The sequence below is a fragment of the Micromesistius poutassou genome (assembly GCF_964030765.1).
Source record: "Micromesistius poutassou genome assembly, chromosome: 13".
NCBI lineage: Eukaryota > Metazoa > Chordata > Actinopteri > Gadiformes > Gadidae > Micromesistius > Micromesistius poutassou.
Genome location: NC_140283.1, coordinates 6449846 through 6472534, shown reverse-complemented (window position 1 = coordinate 6472534; position 22689 = coordinate 6449846). Strand labels below are relative to the sequence as shown.

General features: G+C 43.8%; 1 protein-coding gene across 1 annotated transcript in view; it reads right to left on the bottom strand.

The window, feature by feature from the left end:
• The window catches only part of LOC311357341 (polypeptide N-acetylgalactosaminyltransferase 18-like), a gene marked incomplete at both ends in the record, with an annotated part of 72920 nt that overhangs the window by 25532 nt on the left and 24699 nt on the right, over nt 1-22689 (bottom strand). Inside the window, 3 exons of the mRNA XM_084477252.1 lie at nt 1323-1509; nt 4030-4196; nt 4626-4827. Coding sequence (XP_084333378.1) covers nt 1323-1509; nt 4030-4196; nt 4626-4827 — 556 coding nt within the window. The remainder of the gene's footprint in view (nt 1-1322; nt 1510-4029; nt 4197-4625; nt 4828-22689) is intronic.

Here is a 22689-nt window from a genome sequence, read left to right as displayed (position 1 = left end):
CTCCAAAAGCCCACAGCTGACTTTTGAAATAAATCCTATTGATGTGTATTAAATATATATTACATTAATACTGAATCTTTATTTGATGGGATATTTAAGGATGCGTAACCTGAGGTCATTGTATTTACTGGCAGTCATCTCTCCCCTCTCTCCCAAAAATAAGTTATTTTTGGGAGATCCAAGTTCCAAGAGACTGTGTCAAAGTCAAAGACGCCATTATAACATCTCACCTTGACTACTTGCAACTCCCTCTTTCCACATTTATCCCTCAGTAGCAATTAAAAATCTCTTTCACACAAGTACAAAGTCTACACAAAACATGTAAGGGAAATAGACAGTATTGATATAGAGCATTTCCAACTTCAGCCTCACATTCACCCATTCATAAACCAACGCAGTTGTTGACCATGCAAGGGGAAGGGTTCAGTTTTTTGCACTGGGGGACCTCTACGGTTGGCTAGGAGGAGCCGGGGATCTAACCAGCAAGCCCTTCTCTAACTGAGCTGCTGCCTCCCATCATCCACCAAATTGGGCTCCTCTTAAACAATGTCAGCTCTTTCTGTATTCAGCAATACAGTCGTGTTTAAGGGTCAAAGCAGCATCCGAAGAATCGATTTGCAGACAACCAAAATAAGGAGCTATAGAGCAAGACATTTCTAAAACTGGGTATTTTCGGCAGTGGTGTAGCCCTCACACAGAGGCACATTGATCAAAGCACAACTCCCGAAGCCTGTCATTGACTTGAAGAGAAGAGTCGACACAACACACAAAGGGCTCTCGGTTTTTCAAGTAAGACTGGCTGGTTTACAAAAACATTCTTTGCCATTCAGTGCCATAGGAAAACAGTTTATATAGTACACAAATGTGATTTTGTCTCTCCAGGATCCATCCATCAAGCAAGCCTCTACCTTAGGTTGATGAGTTGATGCTACACATAGGAGGCCAACACTCAAACCACTATTGACTATCAGACCCTTTCATGTGTGAATCCAGATACGGGTGATTAAGGAAGGATTTATCCGTGAATACAGATCATGCAGATCATTAGGGAGCAGGAAGGGGTTTAACAGTAAATACAGATCATGTAGGTCATAAGGGAGCAGGAAGGGGTTAAACAGTAAGAACAGATCACACAGGTCATATGAGAGCAGGAATGTGTTGTGGATTTTCTCAAGTACTCTTCAAAGACCATTTATGGACATCGGGGATCAAACGAAAAAAAAACCTTTCAACCGGGACTCCGAAAACACCCTAATGGCTCCACTTTCACTCCTATCACGTATGAGCTCTCACACCAAACGCCCCCCTCCCTCCCTGCTCACCAGCCTGTGTTGAACTCCACGTGGGCGTCAAAGAGGGCCACCACGGGGGCCGAGGCGGCCCTCCAGCCGCTGACCCGCGAGCGGATCAGCCCCTCCTGCTTGTGGTGCCGCACCATCTTGATGAAGCCGGGCCCGTGCTGAGCGTTGCTCTCCTCCACAAAGCGCTGCAGGTGTTCCTTCAGCTCCGCTGGAGAGGAACACACGTGCATTAACGCTAATGCCGTAATGCCACCGCTGCTGAATCCCCGCACTCATCAACCACGCTCCACTGGAGGTCCTAACACAAGGGGAAAATGTTATACGAGTGCCGATAAAAAGGGGGGAAAAAAAAGAGATGCACAGCGCCGGGGCGAGGATGATCGCATTCAATACGTCACGTAAATGCAGTAATTCATTGGAAATGACTTAATCCTTTTTCTCTTTTTCACGCAACGATAATTCCAAGTATTGCTTTCTTGAAATCAGATAATCTATTTGGAATGTGCATTTCAAGCTTCACAGATTCCTCAACGAGATGGGGAGAAACAAATCAACATCAAAAAAAAATACATCCATCAGATATTCTGTGTGAATACATTTCATAGCAAGTGTCTAATCTGAAGCGACCTGAAGCCAAAACCAATTAAATCAGAAGAATAAAAAATTAACAACTTGCTCTTAAACATAGAACAAAATCACACATTGAGGTTCATTTTCTTTGGAAAATGCTTCCTTGCCCAGTTAAGGTCAAAGGTAAAATCTAGGCCTGTGAAGCATGTTTACAATGAAGAAGTTTCAATTTGATTGGAGGTGTGAGAAAGTGAAACCCTTCTCACTTCCAGGAAAAGGACTGGTGTATTGGTTTAGTTGTACTTGTATTTGAAATGTTTCCCCCCTGGTACATGGTATGGCCTAACGGGCCTTGATTGGTCCACCTGGGTCAAATCAGGTGCCTTATTTAAGGGGTGTTGCATTATGTGTTTGGGGGGAAAAGAGGAAAGCTAAGAGCTAAGAACTTGCAGTCTGTTATGCTGAATTATAGTAAATTGCTAACAGCTTTTATTTTTGTTAGTTATTTATATTTTGTAATCATGGGATTTATTTTTGTTTATTTATTGTTGGGTCACTATTTTGTGAATAAAACGTCACTCTTTTTCGGAATTGCCCTCGTGTTTTTGCCTTGTTTCGTGAGGAGGCTCATTTTCACTGGAGGCATTCTTATGATGACTTTACATGTTTTGAAAAAAAGTTGCCTGTGTCCTGAGTTGTATGGATTTCACAATTGATCCTATATGGTTTTATCCTGTGTCAGACTGGTTGGATTTCTAGTTATCATACAATTGGTGATTAAAAATAAGTTACACCCAAGAAGTTAGTTATGACAGGAGATCCTAGAAAATACTGCAGGCGTCAATCAGAGGTATTAAAATGTGTAATTCAATTCTTGGCTAAGGAACTTCATTATATCATGCGGACACCAAAAATGTTCAGTGTATCAATCATGCAGGCTGCTTTGATCAGCATTCAAAGGTGTGTGGCAGCCATAACTAAGCTAGCTGATACATTATTGAAGAACAGCGATAACCCAGCGAGAGAATCCATTTCCATTTCCAGAGGACGCTGGTGGAGTGATATTTCTCATAAAAGGTAATTATACGTAGGGCAGCGGTAAAATATGTCGTCCGCTATACGTGACGAAAATAACAAAGGCGCATCGTTCCGCAGACAAAGTGCTCCGTTGCATCGGTGAATGAGATATTAATCCATTTCTCCTCACTTAGGTTTCCAACAGCCCCTAATGTCTGTTTCTTCGCGGACACATTGTGGAAATAAATAATGGTGTCCCGATTAGTGTGAAATAATCGGGAAACCAAAAGGGACCTCTCTCTCTCTCTTTCTCTCTCAAAAGATGTAGTGCTTTAGTCCTAGATTCATCAAATAGAGAGGGAGAAACTTTAGAGAATTCATCTTTTGATAAGAAAAAATTAAATTCAAAACCAAAATTACATTCAAATTTCAGTCAAGACGCTTTTATCCAAAGCAACTTAAAAGGGAGATGGATAGATAATATATATATATATAAAGATAGATCGTAGCCAAGTAGTTATAGATTCATAGAATTTGGATTTATTGCCCAGATCAAATTTTTTTTTTTGTTGTTCTGCTGAACTGACCCACATACACAAAACAACATTAAAAGGCATCACAGCAGCACACAGTCCTTTGGAGTAAACAGATGCTACCGAAGTCAGATTGGATGGTTTCATTTATAAGTTGCAGTGCAGTGAAAGCCATTTAATTTGTGAACAGATGATAATGATGGCTTTTTGGGAGCAATGGCTGAAACATCTCTACGGAAATGTATGTGTGTTGATGTGGATTCAGAGCCAGGATTGGTGCGATTGTGACGTGAATGTCTTGACGGAAACAGATTTCATCCAAAAATATCAGAATGTGAAGGTTTACTTTTGACTACATAACTTAAATTGACTACTATTTGCACTATCCCTCCACTGACTTCCTGCATTGCAGCAGTCATTTTCCTTTGTATTTATCGAGTGACTCCCGCCAGTGTTATTGTGACCAATGTCGATCTATAGTGTTATAAAAGTCGCATGGATTCTGATACGACTGTTCAGTTCTGATTCACAACTCTAACCCATGGGATCTCTGCTGTTCCTGTTCCTGCAGTGTGCACAAGGCCTTAGTGTGTGAGGGCTCCTCTTACGGCTGTTGCTGTGGTCGTCCACCAGGATGACCTCTCTGAGCAGGTGCGTGGGGGTCCTCTGGATGACCGTGTGCACCGAGCGCAGCAGCACGGACAACGCCTCGTTCACGAAGATGAAGATGACGCTGAGCTGAGGGAGGTCCGGGGAATATACGATATTCCTGCAGCTGACGAGAGAACAGACACAAACCCTGAGGGATCGGACCGCCGTCGCGATTGCGTGTTCTTGCGGCAAAATGAGCGGAAGAAATAAGCAATTGTTGACTTTCTATCGCTTTTCGGAAAATGTATCTTTATGCATGAATACATATAATACGCTGCTCTTTGTGCCATTTAATTGCCCCTTGGGGATGAATAGAGCGCTTTGAATTGAATTGAATTCATTCAATACTTATTATTATGGTTTTGCATAATAATGTTGCAGATTTCTTTTATTTTTTCATAGACAGTTGGCTCTACAGGTTATCTAAAGACATTGGGATTCTAACCCATAGCCCTTTTACTGGGAGTCAATCACCCTAACCACAACACTATCCTGTCCCCAACAACACCTCTACTATCCACACATCAGCATAGCCAATAAAGCGTGCACTGACTCATCCTGTCTGTAGTCCGGTATGGACCGTGTGAGCGACACGCGGTCGCTGAGGTAACCGTTGTAGCCGTAGTACTGGAACTTCTGCAGGGCGGCCCTGCGGCTCTCGGGGCCCAGGTCGTGACCCCAGTGCAGGAACAGGGAGGTGCCCGGGTCGGAGGCAGGGTCTGACAGAGAGTCTTCACCGTCCTTTAGAGGTCTGTCTGCAACGATAGAGAGACACAGAAGAACGGGGAGGGAGAAAGCGATGGTGAGAGTTAGAGAGCTAATTCCTGTTTCAATAACGGCATTTAGACAAGTCAAAGTCAATATACAGTCCAAAAAAAACGACAAAATACAAAATAACAATGCCGTTTAACACAAGAAATGCAGTTTTTAGCTAAATTGATATAGAAAATCTTCTCCATCTGGGGGGAAATAATGTTGAGCAGCATAGGAGACAGCACTAGACAGAAATAGCACGAGGCAGACAAAGACGGCCATTGTTAGCACGAATAAGGCAGCCTAGCAATCATACCACTGGTTCCTGCAGGCTGGAGATTGGGTTTTGGAGACTGAATGCCCCCATATATCCCCAGAAGAAATCATTTAGAGTTTGGTTCTGCCTTGTGTGGGTTACCTAACCGTGCCAAAGCTACGTTAAGCATCCTCCATTCAGCGCACATATCTTCATCGTCTACAACAACAAAAGTTTGGAAAGAAAATAATTAACCAGCCCCGAAGAAGAAACTGTGAGTGCAAGGAAGAATGGAACAAAAGTAAGCACAACAAAAACTGCTTTGCCTATTCCAAACCAATATTGACGCTCTGGTGCGGAGCCTATTCTGCCTGTGTGGACCTACAGAGGAGCCAGAGAGGAGTATGGTGGAGCTCATCAGAACACCACCGGTAGCCTGCAGCAGGCCTCACCTGGTCAAGAGGGAGCAGCAGAACAAACACAACATGGTGCCAATCAAAGCATCGCTGCCAGCAGCATATGTAGTAGGCCCCACTCCTGTGGGCACAGCACAGCGCTGTCAGTTAATTTGATCACATGCTGTTTTCGGTTGTGCGTCACAAATGAAAGTCTCTCTGAGTGAAACACCTCGAGGAGGAGACGGAGCCATCGACGGCGCCGTCGTTTGTTGCTCTGGGTTCTTTTGGTTTGCGGGGCCCCGCGCCGGACCTGACGCGTGGTGTCATGTATTTATCAGGAGGACCTGGGCTGTTGGAGCGCCACGCGGCTCCGGGGCCCGGCACACCTCTACAGCGGGGGCCACCAAGTGCCGACACGCCGGGAACTCAAGAGGGAGAGGAACGATGTGAGGCGTGCATCAGTTTCAGCTCACAGTCGGCCGGCGTGTGTGTGTGTGTGTGTGTGTGTGTGTGTGTGTGTGTGTGTGTGTGTGTGTGTGTGTGTGCATATTGGCAGGCGGTTGAGTGGAGAAATAGTGAGCAATTTATTCTGTTTGTTGCGGATGAGGCTATTTGGCGACATTTTATTTTATTTTTTGCTTCTGTGATTTACTTCTGCACGTAGCTTGACAAGGCATTAAGAGTAGTGTGTGTGTGTGTGTGTGTGTGTGTGTGTGTGTGTGTGTGTGTGTGTGTGTATGTGTGTGTGTGTGTGTGTGTGTGTGTGTATGTGTGTGTGTGTGTCTGTGTGTGTGTGTGTGTGTGTGTGTGTGTGTGTGTGTGTGTGTGTGTGTGTGTGTCTGTGTGTGAGTGAATCTGCAGCTCCAGCATGGACAGCTTGTTAGAATAATGGAAACAGGTCCAGCAATAAACTTCTGTAGTTGAGCTGGAATATTTTTTGCCTGAATGTGTGAAGCCAATAACAAGCTTCTGTAAATCCTGCAAAGTGTTTGTATGTGTGTGTGGGTGCATGGTTGCGTGGGTGTGTGCGTGTATGACATATTGCTCTACTCAGCATGAAGGCAATGCCAAAATACTGCTAGGTGTGACTTGATGCTGACGTCTCCAAATGCATTCTAATACATCCATCTCCTTCCCCTGCTCAGCATGCAACATAAATACGTGATCCCCGCCTGGGGATCTGCACCTTTCGTTTTGTGACGTGGAGGCAGAGGAACTAAGTAGAGCTCCATCCCTGCTTAAGCTCAAATCATCTTGGAATGCATTCTGGGAAGAAAATCTAGGGTCAGGACTCTCGCACCATAGGTACAGTGAGGATCGGTTATGCTGACCGAAATAAAACTTGTTTACAAAGAGGAGTACACTGCATCAATGTGTTTCTCTGCAGGTAGCTTGGCAGCCAATACTTCTTAGAGCTGCAGGAACACTTTGTGCCATAGTGACACACTGAAGGAATCAGCCAACTGCATGATACCACAATCAAACATTTGAGGAATTCATTGATAATGTGACTTAATTAATTGTATTCATCATTACTCATGACCTCGTCATAAACATGCCACCATTTATAGATAAATTAGGAATCTTGAATAGTATGCATGCAGTATAAAATATCATATTTGAGTCATCTCACACTCAATAAGTCATACACAGCAATATCTTTAAAATATGAAACGGCAGCTGAAGCAGCTTCAAACCTGTTCAATGAACACACACACCCACTCATAGCAGGGCAGAGATGTTCTGCTTTGTGCATAGAATATCTTATTTGGGCTGCAAGCATTGCAACATTTACTCTGCAAAGTGTTGTCGGTCTTCAAGATATGATGAATGCAATGAAATAAAGGTTTGGAAACCCAAGCAATCTCATAGCTTACATGGTGGTCGGTGACACAAAAAATATAAAAATGGACTGTAAATGTGTTCATTTGTTGTATTTTATAAATTTATAGTAATTACATAAATCACCACAATTAATGTTGTAGTTGAATGACACACTGACAATGGCTTTGTTATCTGAAGAGAGTGGTCGCAACTAGAAGGGAAATCAAAAACAAAATCTTTGCTTGCAATTTAAATGAAACAACACACACAATACAGAGAGAGAGAATTGACAAGGAGGTAGATTTGTGTCTTTATGTTGAATGCAAAATGTTTTGCGTTACAAACTATAATATACATATTCTGAAAGCACTTTTTGCACTTTTGACCCCATACCAATGGGGGGGCTTTAGAGGGAATAGTAGTCTGATTTCATTTAGCATATAACATCTAGGCCTCGCCTTATGGGCTTGTCATGGGCATGCACTGAAAATTTCAGCAATGCACCAATCAACATAGGCAATGCCTACATTCCCCACGGCACCGTTTACATAACGCAGCACACATCAGCGCCTCTCTTTTCTTTCAGCATTTGCCTGAATCACTTGACAAAGACCAAAGACTTCCAGCAGCAGCAGCGGCGTGTCGGAGCCAGCAGTGGAACGGCCCTTCTTCAGGCTCTCTCTGCTCCTCCTGCCTCTCCTGCCAGGTGACAGACACTGGTCTAGTTCACTGAATAAGGTAAATAAGATGTACACAATTTGGCTCAATGATAACACCCCGAGATTAAACTCCACTGAGGAGTCTATTGTAGGAGTGTATATTCTACGAATATGATATAATGACAAAATCCCCAATAAGGGACAATCTCTTCCTGTGAAGAAACTGACCATCAGGCTTAGCTTAACAATGCATGGAGGTCCATGATGAACCTGCAGCAACCAATACACACTAACACCCTCCTGCCTCAATGCTGGATCCGTGTTCCAGATTCTCAACCACAACACCATCAATAACAGCACTGTTACAGGAACACTGTTCCCCCGTCTTCACTCTGGTTTGCTAATAGTGTTGCTCCTAATCATGGATATGAAAGATGTCACATATTCGAAATGGCTGCTGGGGTAATGAAGGACTCTGCATTGCAACACATGGTTGGTGGAACTGTGGCAAGGATAGTCCTCTCTGTTGAGATACAAAAACATCTCCATGCAGTGTCCTTGCCACATAATACCGTCTCTTCTAGTCCCACTTTCATATAAATGCAGTGTGTGTGTGTGTGTGTGTGTGTGTGTGTGTGTGTGTGTGTGTGTGTGTGTGTGTGTGTGTGTGTGTGTGTGTGTGTGTGTGTGTGTGTGCGCGCATGCCACAGACCTTGAGACCTGTGTAGCACTGTCTAATGAGCTCAAGTTGCACCGAAGAAAGAAGAAAAAAACATAACTCAAGCTTGTTCCTTGACTATAGGAAATTGTCGTGGACAAATCCAGTAGCGGCAAACTGTGCTGCACGCTGTGGCAGTCCTTTGCCATTATCAGGGCAAGCCTGCCAGCGATGGCCGTGGCATGACAGGCGCAGTTTGAACCCCAGCGTATGCATGTGTCTCCTGACGGGTGCCGCGGTACCGTGTTCCGACTCCGCTCCACCCGGTTAAGCCTGGACACAAGTGTTCTCCAGTGCTTCATTAGCACGAGTCTGACAAGACATTACTGCTCCAAAGGTGGGAGAACTGAATCCAATTACAAGTGGCCTCTGTCACCTCATGTTTGTGAATATGTACAGGTGCTGGCTGTGAGCAGGGCTAAAAGCGGTAGGTGGAACCTACCACGCATGGTGCTGTTACAGAAGCTCTCTCTCTCTCTCTCTCTCTCTCTCTCTCTCGCTCTCGTAATCTATTCCTTGATTGTAGTTTGACTGCTGCCAGGACACTCCAGACCAGCCCCTTCCTCAGATCGATACCGATGGTCTTAGCAGGTTTCTTCCTCCTCCTCACTCACTCACTCTCGCCCTCTCCTCATCCACTCCATGCACCACTCTTCCTTTCCTTCTCCTCCACCACACAGTTCCACTACTCCATCTCCTCCTCCACCACCACCACAACCCCACTCTCCCTTCCCTCCTCCGCCACTCTCCCACCTCTCTAGCTCCTCCGCAACACTCTCCCTCTCTTCCACTCTCTCCTCCTCCACTGCCACCACTCTCATCCACCTCCTCTCTTCAACCTATCTCCTCCTCGACTCTCCCCCATCGCGGCCCCGCTTCCTCCACTCTCCCTCTCCTCCTCCTCCTCCACTCTCCTTCTCCTCCACCACCCTCCCTCTCCCTCTACTCTCCCTCTCCTCCTCACTCTCCCTCTTCTCCATCACTCTTCCTCCACCTCCACCACTTCCTCTCCTCGACCTCCAGCGTCCCTCTACACACGTCTCCTCCTCCACCTCCAGTGTCCCTCTACACACGTCTCCTCCACCACGGTCGCACTGCCAAGAGAAAAGCTTCTGCCGCAGCTTAAATAATTCTGTTAGCGCCACCGCCGATAAGCTCTCCCTGTCAACCCAAGGAGATAGTACAGGAAGGGGGCGAGGCAAGGGCTTTCCCCGGATAAACCAGGGCATTTAGAAAACCATAAACATAAAGGGAAAAACAAATAAACTAGGGGTATTCATCATGCAACGACAGTACAACGTTAAGGTAAAAGACTAAATATAGCAATATCAATTACAGCATTTTTATCGCTCTCAAATAAATACTTTATTTGAAAGCCGGTTGCATTCCATCGTGCCAACAAAAATAATTGTGTGTGTTGTATGGACGAGAGGAGCCCCACAAGTCAGCCTTGATCACATCTTGGTGAACAGGGCGTTTCAACTAGCTTTCTTTTGAATCATTTGTTTCAGGCAAAAAAAGCGGGGATCTGTAAACTTATAATGCACAACGTTATGGATTATCTTTTTCCGAGTTCCTTATCACACCTCGGTGGGAATCACTGTATTCCGCAGGGTTGATATGTGATCTGTGTTTTACGTGTACAGTCTTTTTCCATCACGTAAACACACTTTCAAAAGGTTTAAAAGTATATTATTGCTAATAGAGTTAATCCAGCATGCAACTTCAAGATGGAAATGAAGTGAGCCCCCTCCACCGTTCCCCTCCTGCGTATATAGGATTTAACACAAAATAAATGCTCCTCTTCAGACGGATTCTTCTGTCACACGCAAGGTCGCCATGCCTCACTGGTTTGAAAATAAGCACTTTGCAGGACACACTGCACTGCTCGCGATAAAATATGCAAAACAGACTGAAAAGACACTCTGCATGGCATTTTTTCTGTAATCCCTCAGAACATGACATTTGCGTTTGCAGTGATGGCAAATGCCACTTTTGACTTCTAAAGACCTAGACAAACGCGTGGGCTCTCTAAAACCCACAGGGTCAGCCTGGAAAAAGCCATTTAGTAAACAGCTGAGTGAGTGAGTGAGAGACATGAGGATGATGGAGAGAGGAGAGAGATGAGGAGAGACTAGATAGAGATCACTGAGGAATGACCAGAGATACCTGTAAGAGCTGAGAGATGAGGAGAGACGAGAGAGATCGATGAAGGAAGAAAGAGTAAAAGTCAAAGTACTGAACTCTGTACTTTTTTAGGGTACCGACTGAATTACATCGGCACTACTGTGTAGCTATTAAAGTTATTTCAAACCGCTGCAAACTTTTACAAAATGGACAAAGACAACCCTCGCTGCAATAGTTGTAATGCGAAATGCAAATCTGGCAAAACACGTCTTACCTAAGTTAACACAATAAATCAGAATAAACACAGAATAAATCTAAAAGGAGGGTATCATGTTTGATAGCCTTACATTTGATAGCCCCACAGCTAACGTAAGCACACCAGCAGCCAGTGCTGCAGGACGATAGTCCCCCCCCAATAGTATGTGAATTACATACTATTTAGGGGGAAATATTACAGTATGGGACAGTGAATGACCTTGATACACACATACATAGACACACAAATCAATTTAAGTTGCATAAGGTTTCACAGTTTTTGCTGTTTTGGAATATATATTTATATTTATATTATTGATATTAAAGAGGACATATTGTGAAGACAACACTTTTCCTGGGATTTGGGGTGTTGTTTTGGGTCTCTGGTGCTGCCACACGCATACAAACTTTGAAATAAGTCTGTACATGCTTTTTTTTGGTTGAAATATGCATTTCTGAAAGTACCCCGCCTGTTGTGGAAATACCAGAGCCGTCAGACGCAGTCTTTATGATTCATAATATCATCCGAGGCACACGTAGCTTTTGGCCGTGATATTAGATATGATACTATATAGATACCTAGATATTATATTATATTATATTATATAGAGAGCTCCAGGAGTCTGCAAACGACAACAATCACTTCTCCTGCATGCTGTGGTTCACTCTGACAGCTCATTGGTCAGTGGGCAGCAGCTCATTTGCATGAAAGCTACAGACACCAGAAACAGCACATTCTGAAGGGACTGAAACAGAGGGGAATAGCGGTAGGCAAGTTTTATTTTCCTGCAAACAGCTACAAAAACATGTTTTCTGGAACTCATAGTCTCATATACTATGTTTACTTGTTGGGAAAACACCATAATATGTCCCCTTTAACATCATCAGTAATCCATTTGTGAGTCGTGTTGTTAATGCTCTGTTAACACGCTTACATTTAAAGGTCTACCAGTCCCTCTCAATCGTGTCACGGTGACAGCCCCCGGGCTACACCGACGTAGTTACTCCACCTGACCTCACTCGCTGATACGACTCACTACATCTTGTAAAAGATATCACGTGTGCTTCCTCAGACAGACAGACTGCGTCAGGCTGGAGGTTGTAAGGACAGGTTTGGGAGACGAAGGTAGGCAAGGGTTTTAGTTTGTGTGGTGCGTAAAATGTTCAAAATCAATACAAATGTTTGAATTGAGAAGTTGTTATTTTTACAACTGAAACGACATTTTAGTTATGACGTGTGTTATGTGTGTGTGTGTGTGCGTGCGTGCGTGCATGCGTAGGTGTGTGTGATGAGGGGAGATCAGACAGGGAGAGATGAGGGGAGACAAGAGAGAGAGAGATGATGAGATGAACAGGATGAACACATTGACAGGAGAGGTGTTGAGAGGAAATGAGAGCAGAGGAGAGATCAGATAGCACAGAAAACATGTTGATTGCAGGGGAGAGAAGGAGAGTCAATTAAATGAAAGGAGCAGAGAAATAGACCAGAAGACATTGACAGGAGGGGAGAAATTAGAAGAGAGGGGAGAGAGGGGAGAAACGGGAGAAACGGGAGGGATGAAAGGAGAGAACAAGCTTAAAGCCCAAGAAAAAGAGAGCACATACTTTTACTTTGAAACTGCCAGGTTTTGAGACAAACACAACATCAAAAGGCCAACTATGATTTCATCAGAAGCATTGTCTGTGTACGTTTTTGTGTGCTATGGGTCCTAATTCACTAATAGACATTCAAAAGGAGGAGGCTGTGCAGAGTATAGGTGAACTCTGTACAAGTGAGTCTTTTGCGGAAGCTGGTGAGCGACTCTTTTGCACTTTTGTAGATCTTGAAGATGCATCCAGGATGCATCTCACGGGGCTTCATTCTCCCAGTGTTTTTGTGTAGTTTTTCTACGTAGGTTTGCGCTAAATGTTGTAAACCTAGACTTTTCGTTCACACATCCCCATGTTGGTTGAACCTACTGAAGTACAGCAAGGCTGCTCCGTACTAATTCCCTCTGCTTTATGTGAACCAACTTGCTGCTCCAGCGCTTTAATGGAAGATGAGCGAGAGCGATTACTATTCAGCCCTCGTTGCAAGTGGCTATACAACTCGAAAGATAACTAAACAGGTCTAAATACTGAAGAAAAGTCGGAACCAAAGGTGTATGATCTTCAGTGATTTACTTAGGCCCAACACCTAATTTTGTGAAACTGCAATACAAGAAACACAACACACAATACAGTGTATTAGAAAATGCGGCTATGAGAAGTGATTACAAGAGGTCATAACTTAAATGCTAAAAGTAAGTATTTTAACGTCTTTCAAAATATCTCCTAAAGCATTCATTAAACATAAACATAGTATTCCTAACAAACAATGATTTCCAAGGCATTCAGAGAGAATAATTTAGAGATATTTATTAGACTCCAAGAAATATGCCTCGGTTACGTGCATCACGTTTCTCAAATGTAAACAAAGATGGCTACCTTAACCTTTGACTATAATCACATGACAACCTTCATGACAACACTGCTCCGACATCACAGTTACATTCAACCAATACATTGCAGCCTTACTCCTTGCATGTCAACTTAGTTCCTACAATGTGAAGCAAAGAGTCTCTTGACCCCTAGACTTCACCCACAGTGCTGTCCGCTGTGGCCAGACCCTCGGTCTGAGAGAAGCCGTAGACCGCGCTCCTTTGATGGGCAAGGATGTCGCAAAGAGTCGGTGTGTTACACGAACACAGTATATGCTTCCTTTGCATGTTTTGAATTGAATATTGATACGTGCAGAGTGTATCACAGGGGACATGGTTACATTTGATTATATGTTGGATTACGTCTAATCGTATAGAAACGGTCAGAAAACCGTGTGGATCCACTTAAGTCCAAACTAAACTCTGTAGTGCTCTATGTTTAAATGTGTGCCGTCTCTTCTTAAAGGACGCGGTGACATGGCCCACCATGTCACGTGTTCATGCCCATGTGCAAGGTTAGCGTCTATGCAACTGTGCTGAAGGATGTCTTTCATAACACGACCCGCCAGACAAGGGACGCCTCATCATTTGGTCTAATGAGAGCTATGATGGTGGTGGGCATCAGGTGTGTGTGTGTGTGTGTGTGTGGTAATAATTGGATTGCCTTAGGAATTGAGAGGGAGGGCACTGCAGCCGAGGTTGTGTGTGTGCATATACGTGTGTGCATATGTGCGTGTGTGCATATGTGCGTGTGCGTGTGTGCATATGTGCGTGTGCGTGCGTGTGTCTGGGAGTGGAAAGGAATAAATATATGCAGTGCCTGCCTTGCAGGTTTGTAGGCCGTGGGTTGTCTGTGATACTGAAGGGGACAGAGCGGTCGGGCAAACAGGGTTGAGACTGAACTGGAGATGTGGAGTTAAGGAGGGACAGATGAGCCGGGGGCAGAACTGTGTCCTTGACCAAGAAAACTCCTCCCTTGATCATTTATTCTGGTACATGATTACCAGCAGCAGGTAATGGTTGGAACATAAAGCATGAGCAAAGTATCAAAATAAAAGCCATACAATCCAACAAAAGTCTTAACACTTAGAAGTATAGTTATTATTTTGTCATACTGTCAAACAGTTAGGTATGTACTGTATACATATGTATGTATGTATGTATGTATGTATGTATGTACCCTAATCAGGCAAATATATATTTATGTATATCAATGTAGACTGCGTCCTATATACACATTTTTCAGACAACTTGTGTACAGACTATACAAGTGTGGCCTATATACCAAGGTGCATGGCCAACATCGCTCAGTGACGATTTTGCAGAGTAGCCATTTTGGTTATTCCCTGTATTCTATATAAATACCTTTCAAAACGTTTGTTACACAATCAATATTAGACTAATGGTAATCCCCCACTGGCACAAACAGTTTGAACAAGTTAGGCTATCTACTTATAATAACAGCCTGCTAATAGGGTAATATACTCCAATTATGATTATTCTTCTTTTCTGGTGATCCGTCATCCAGAATAGTGCATTTATTGGCTTTCTCTTGAATCGCCCTACTACTGCGATGCATTTCATTGAAACCTTGCACAATCTACAAATTACCTTATTGTTTCACGATAAAAACAGTGCGTCTACCTGGGAACTTAAGTGGGTCGTGTTTCCAAACAGAGCAGCCACAATGGCGCCGCCATACAGCCGCGTTATCACTTCCAACACTGCTCTAAACCGCGGCGTCCGCCGCAGCCCCATTAATCCAACTTGTTATATTAAACACAGAACACGACCATCCAATCCTCCCTACGTCCCTCTTCACTGCGGCGCTGCCTGACCTGGCGCTCGGTGTCCCGGCTATTGTGCGACCTGCTTTACATGATTGAAGCTCTCCTGTAACCGCGCTGGACTCGGACCAGGAGTGGCTCTGGAACCCCCTGACTTTGGCCCCACAGCATCAGCATGGTAATGATGCTGGCAGTTAGCAGTGCACTGTGGCCGATCAAGATAATATACAGTATATATATATACATATATACATACATATATATATACATATATATACATATATACATGCATATATATATATATATATATATATATATACATATATACATACATATATATATACATGCATATATATATACATATATACATGCATATATATATATATATATATATATCCATATATACATACATATACATATATACATACATATATATATATATATATATACATATATACATACATATATATATATATATATATATATATATACATATATACATACATATATATACATACATACATACATACATACATACATACGTACATATATATATATATATATATATATATATATATATATATATATATATATATAGGCAGTATATATATTTAAGCACGTGCGTGGCGGTGGTGTTCACGAGCTGCATGGTGAAGTACACCCCCTAAGGTGGAGGAGACTTAATAAATGATATTATGATGGCAACATAATGGATTTAACTGTCAGGAATATGAGCAAATGGGACAACACAATGCCTTGGAGATCTGTCCTCACCCAAATTGTCGCTGTTAAGCAACACAACATTATTCATCTCTCTACCCTTCCCTCCCTCCCTCCCTCCCTCCCGCACACTCTCTCTCTCTCTCTCTCTCTCTCTCTCTCTCTCTCTCTCTCCGTCTCAGAATAGACTTAAAACCTGCATGACATTTATTACACATTTATGGATGTTAAGATAAAAAAATAATAATAATAATAAAAATGCAAATGAAAAGTTTGTAAATATTACAAGAGAGAAATCTATAATACTTGTGGAAAAGGGGCTGCTGAGGTATTGTGTGTGTAGGCACACCAGTGTGCATAATGTGTGGGCTGGGCATGTAGGCGGTGACGGCAGAGGAGTTAGGGTGCAGTGATGTTAAATCATTTCGATAATGTGGCGACCCAGGGTGATCCGAGATGGCGATGACCTCAGCACTACAGAGAGCAGTGGAACTGGACGGTCAATACGTGACACACATGCATGCCAGCAAGATGCACACACACACACACACACACACACACACACGAACATTGAACAACGCAGCAATAACACCGCACACAAAACACGGTGAGACAAGGATGCATGCTACACACACACACACACACACACAACTAACCAGAAAGCAAGGACGACAACTAATAAATAAGCAGAGAGAAGAAGGGGAGAAGAAATACGCAGAGGAAACAGAAGCGGGTTGATCAGGGTGGCTGCTCATATATCTGAAGGATTAATATTTAATTCCTTTCTGCCAGCGAGACCCAAAAGAAGGAGCGTCTCTGAGGGGAAGCCGTGTCCACTGGGGATATGGGAATTTGTATATAGAATGGGGACAGTAGCAGGAAGATGATCTGGGTTCTGGTTCTGCTGTCAGAGAATTAATTGAAAAAGCTCTTGTCTATAGTGTTTAGTGCTGCGCTTCTCACAGTTATTAGCTGCGGAGTAGGAGGGAGAAACAGGGTTCGAAACAACACATCTACGTCTTAAATCATCTCGACTTAATCTTACGGTCCAGCAAGCATCACACACACACACACACACACACACACACACACACACACACACACACACACACACACAAATGCGCTTCAAACAAACATCATTAATAACAATCATTATTCATTTTTAAAGCAGAGCTTTATATTACCCATAAATATAACAAAACTAACTCACAACAGCATAGTTTCAGCCCCCTCAACCCCAAAGTTCAGAATGCATCAGCCGGACATGTTTGACCCCAAACTCAGATGCACACGCACAGTGGTCACCATAGAACCCCAAAAAGGCACACACCATGCAAACACACAAGGACATCGTCTGGTTTTTATATAGAATTTTTATTTGTTTACCCTGACTGTGAGACTGTCACCTGAGCTCAGTGAGAGCGCGGCCCAGACACAAATTGGAAAATTCTCCAATGCTGCTTGCAGAGCAAGAGAGGGCAGCACACTGCTCAACCACACAGCCACCTTTGGTCAGAAGGAGAGGGTGTTTTGTTTTGTTGCATACGTTTTTGATGGACGGGTGCTGCAAAATAGCCAACGACTCACCTCATTAATAATTTGGTGTCGCCGCAAATGAGTTTCTGGATATGAGTCATTACTGAAAGCCTGTTGCAAGACCATGCCAAGAACCCCTTCACAAAGTTGACATTGTACACACAATGTGTACAAGCACAATACAGATGAAACAACAACACAGAAAGAAATCTGCCATACACAACTGTGACATGCATTTTACATCAAAGCATTTGAATACACAATGGACCCTTTAAAGGTGTTGGCAGAAACAACAACAGTAACAGCATCAACAACAACAACAAACAGTAGCTGGGCTTTGGCTGTGGGGTATCACCACATGAATTCTAGTTGAAAGGTTAGTGTGACATTTATAAATCTTCCCGGTTACTCATCCTCAACCGGAGAGCTGTCAGTTTGTGGTTTCTACAGTCGTACAATATGTTGCCCTGCTTGGCTTGTCTTAAAAGTGCCCCTTTTCCAGAGGAGAAAATGTCCTGAGACAGAAGAGCTGAGAGAAATGCAAGGGATAGTTCCTAACAGCACTGCAAGCATTCTTCTGCTGGGAACCACAGCATAAAAGACAAATAACAAAGGGAAATATTGAGTTCTCATCCATCATCATGTATGCATGTGTTCATGTGCTGTTTCTGGACTATGGTTAATTAGATTGGTCCGAGTGGTCAGGCCATCTGTCACCTATGACCTTCCCTCAGTCAGCACAGCACGGCCCTAATGACCAAGGGGACGAGGAGGCAAGGGGATGAGAGGAAAGGAGATGAGGAGGAGGAGCCACGAGATAAGAGAGGAGGAGATGCATAAGAGAAGGGAAAGGAAAAGAGATCAAAGGAGATATACACAAAGGACAAGAGGAGAGGATGTGAGGAGACATGAGGGAGGACTGAGGAGTAATGGGAGAGCAGAAGGGAGAGAACAAGGAGAACGAGAGAACAAGGAGGACAACGGCAGTCGAACAAGTGAGTTGGGAGGAGAAGCTCAGGGGGGATCACAGATGCAGGGAGGGCCACGGCATGCAGGGAACTACAGCCCCTCATATAGAAATGATGCAATCACATGGAGTAATCTTGCATGAATCAAAGTGCCTCCGGCGTTTGGGAAACCAAGGACTTCTTTACATGACTCTGACATGACATAAGGTACACCGGGGGGATTTATGACCACAATGACTGTACAGTGCTCTTGTGGAGATCTGAAAAGGTCACACACAACTCTATGTAGTTTCACGTAGACCTTCAAAGACATCTTCACTGCCCTCCCATCTGCGTGTCCTACCCCTCTCTCTCCTTTGTCCCCCCACATGAAGAGGGAGACTGCATGATTCAGGGCCAAGTGTCGAGGCTCTTTCCCTCGTGCACATGTTGCAAAGAAAACACAGCCCTGTGTCGATACATCCCCTCCCTGCATTCGTCTTTCTTCCTCTATGATCAGGCTGTCCCTCACCACTCTCTCGGTTATCTGTTGTGATGTTTGGGTTCCCTCTCATCCTCTGTTAGTCTTGCGTTACTTTTTCTTCCTGCACCGTCTACTCCCACCTCGTTTGTTCACTAGTCGTACAGCCACGGATTTAAAGGGTCTCTCAGTGTGTCCTCATCTGGTCCTTTAAAATCGAATGGTCTTTGGCGTCCACTATCTACATGAAGTAGACAACTATTAAAGTACACTTTAATAGTTGTACTTTACACTGAGACTTAAACCAATGCATTTTGGCTAAGGGTTCTGTGAAGGACGTCCCATCATCGTGACCTCATGGTGCTCAGAATTGGCACTTCAGCGCCACGAAAGGACGCAAATTTAGCTTTCACTAATAAGTTGTCAGAGACTGGCAAAAACATAGGATTGTACAGTTGTACTCCGAATTGCATGAAGTAGAACACTGTTTAAGATCATACAAGATATAATATCCCGTTTGAAACAATAAAAAGGTTTTCAGGTTCACTGGCCCCCCATTCTATTAAAATACTAGCATTGAAGTAAAGAATACTTGGGACTAATAAAATTACCGGAATAGCTTTTCCCCAACCATGAACCGCACATAATGTGAAATAATCCATTCAGATTTGTCAAAATGTAATCAAATGGAGTCAATTCAGTTTGATTTGCAAATTTAAACTGTAAAAACAACATCCGCAGCATATTTTACTTCTGTTTTTTCTCTTATATGGAGAGCTTACATGTTATAGCAACCAGCGGCAGATGGTGGTGAATGGATGAATAATTAACCTTTTTGGCCACAATTTCCAATTAGAGGAGAGGCCCTCAGGGAGGGGAAGGTAGACCCAGTGGAGGATATCTGCCTGGGAAGATAGAGGGTCGGGGACCCCCATCCACCACCAACCCACTGCCAGCAGCTAGAATGCAGGGATCAGCCGCCACAGAAGTGGAGTCAGGTTGAAGGGATTTGGAGTTGGAGGAAGCACAATTTTATTGTGCAGGTTAGAGTGAGAGAATGAGAAACAATCCTGCCGGGTAGGGCTGTGAGATATGGTCACAAATCTTTTCTGTATGTTTATGTTTTCTGTAAATTACATGAAAAGCAATTTTACCCAAAATAACCACATACCTCATGACTATTTTTCTATTTACGCCTTTATTTTGAAGTGATGTTGAACAGAATTGTCACACATGAGAAAAATAAAATATATGATATTAAACATAGAATAAAACCAAATAAATATTTAAGCAAACAACAGTCTGTTTTAAGGTTCAGTAATCTCGTTTTGCATCAACAGTTAAGTTAGTGACAGAGCTAGTGAGTGGAGCGGAGCGGATTTTGTTGGAGAGCGGAGCGCGTTTCAATTTAGAGTCCGGAGCGGCCACTCTGTTCTGCTCCAATTTCTCTCTGATAGCGCTCACACCACGAGTCTGAGGCAGGCCCTGTTGACGTTGCCAAGCTTGTTCGTTGTTGCACTTGTCTATCTTTTATAATAAATGTTCTATGAGTGAAATATATTGCCGTTGCTCTTAGTTCTTTAGTATTTCAGTTTTCTGTTTAAGGTGACAATTCATGGATTATTTCTCCCTCTTTTAAATTGGAGAGAGCGCGGAGCGATGTCACTGGAGCGGGGAGCGAAATTGAGCGGAGCGACCTGACGTGATTTTGAGCGGAGGAGCGGCCGAGTGAACATCCACCTGAGCGAGGAGCGGGATATTCCCACCACTCAGCTGCGCTCACTAGCTCTGGTTAGCAAGTACATAAAGTACAATAATATAACCCACACCGTACTCAGCTTAACCCTCTTTTGGACGCGATCATCAAAGTCAACGTCCAGAACTAGCGCCACATATCCACACGCTAACGTAAAGAATCGTACAAACTCGTTTGAGGTTCTCTTTGCTTTTCGTCTACTCCCTTGAACGTAGGTCACGTCTTTTGACTTCTCGGACTGTCTCGGACGTTTGTTCTGTTTCACTCTCCGCCCCGCTATTCCCCTGTCTCCGTCGAGGCTGTGTAGTGGAAGTAAAGCAGGGTAGGAATGACTGTAAAGAATGACTGCAGATTGTAAAATACTGCCGTAAAGTAAAACAGCGATGAGAAGGATAGAGGTATATCTATTGGACATTTTTCTCTCGCCCCCCGATGTATATATCATCATATCGAACAGCCCTAATGCCGGGTATGAAAGGAAGAGAGGGCGTGCCGTGGGGCTGGGAATGGAGGTGGCGGCTGCACCTGGCCATTACGTTGCATACCCCCGCCCCCCCAGCCCCCTTCAGCACATCCCCCACTTCACCCACCTACACCCGGTGCTTTCAAAAGAAATGCGTCGGCACCTGGCCCACCTGCAGATGTTCTGCCATAAATAATGGCCATGTGGGAAGGAGCTAACCCAATGGCCCTGTCAACAACCTCAAAGAAATTATGGGATGGGTAGAAGCTGTTTCAATCAGAAAGAAGTTTGAGGGTCATTGGAGTATTTCACTCCAGGTACAGTAGCTAGGTAGCTTTGTATAAATACATTGATGGTTATAGCATGAAAGCCACAACAACAACTGTTTTTTATGTTACCTTTTCAGCACAACAAACTACACACCCACACACTTTGATCAAATGAGACAGGTGGCATATTGGGCTTGCTTACAGAAACCGAGAAACCGAGTTTGTGTATTGTACACCATAAAGCACTATTATGGTGTGTGTGTGTGTGTGTGTGTGTGTGTGTATGTGTGTGTGTGTGTGTGTGTGTGTGTGTGTGTGTGTGTGTGTGTGTGTGTATTTGCAGTATAGCGTCCCTGTCAGGGACAGGGCTATAAACCTTCCCAACAGTGACGGGGGATTTCTGGATTTCTTTATGGGACAGAAGAACACCGACGCATCGCCGCCGTCCCCCTACCCCGACCTTGGGGGCTAGTAACATAAACGCACTTGATTTATTCCACCTCGTCCTGCTCCCAACATGCTTGTGGGATTGTTTGTTTATCTAAAAGCCAGGTCAAATAAGCTGCAAGTCAACAAATGTGTGCTGGAATGTTGATATATATGGTATTATGTTATAAATATATTCAACGTATAGATAGATACATATTTTTGCTTGGGCCAATTTGCGATCGGATCGTATTTATGGGCAATTGAAGGGATGGTTGACAATTTATTTTTCCTACGCCAATATTAGTGCGTCAATTATGCCAATTATGCCTGACATAAGCATACACCTAATGTTGTTGTGTGGGGGCTGTAATGGTGAAAGTACGAGTGATAGGTGCAAAAGCAACAGGCTAAAGCAATGATTCAGTCCTTGGCCTGGGAACTTAAGAGGCCGCAAGACCTGTGCAAGCTGGAAGCACTTCACATCGAGTTAGGGAATGAAGAATATGGTGTGTGGAGGAGGATTTAATTAGTGTAAATAAACCATGACTGCCGTGGAAAGATGTACTTCCATGCTCGTAAGACTGAGATTCCCCCGTGATAGCAACATGTAGCAGGCGCTCCAGTGGCTCGGCCCGCCGGCTGCGGCTGGGTCCGGCTGCCGGTAAAAGGCGAGAGTGATGGGAGAAGAGAATTAAAAGAGACAGCAACAAGAGGAACAGCGAGAGACAGAGAGAGGAGGGAGGGGAGAGAAGGACACAAATGAGAAAAGTGACAAGTGAC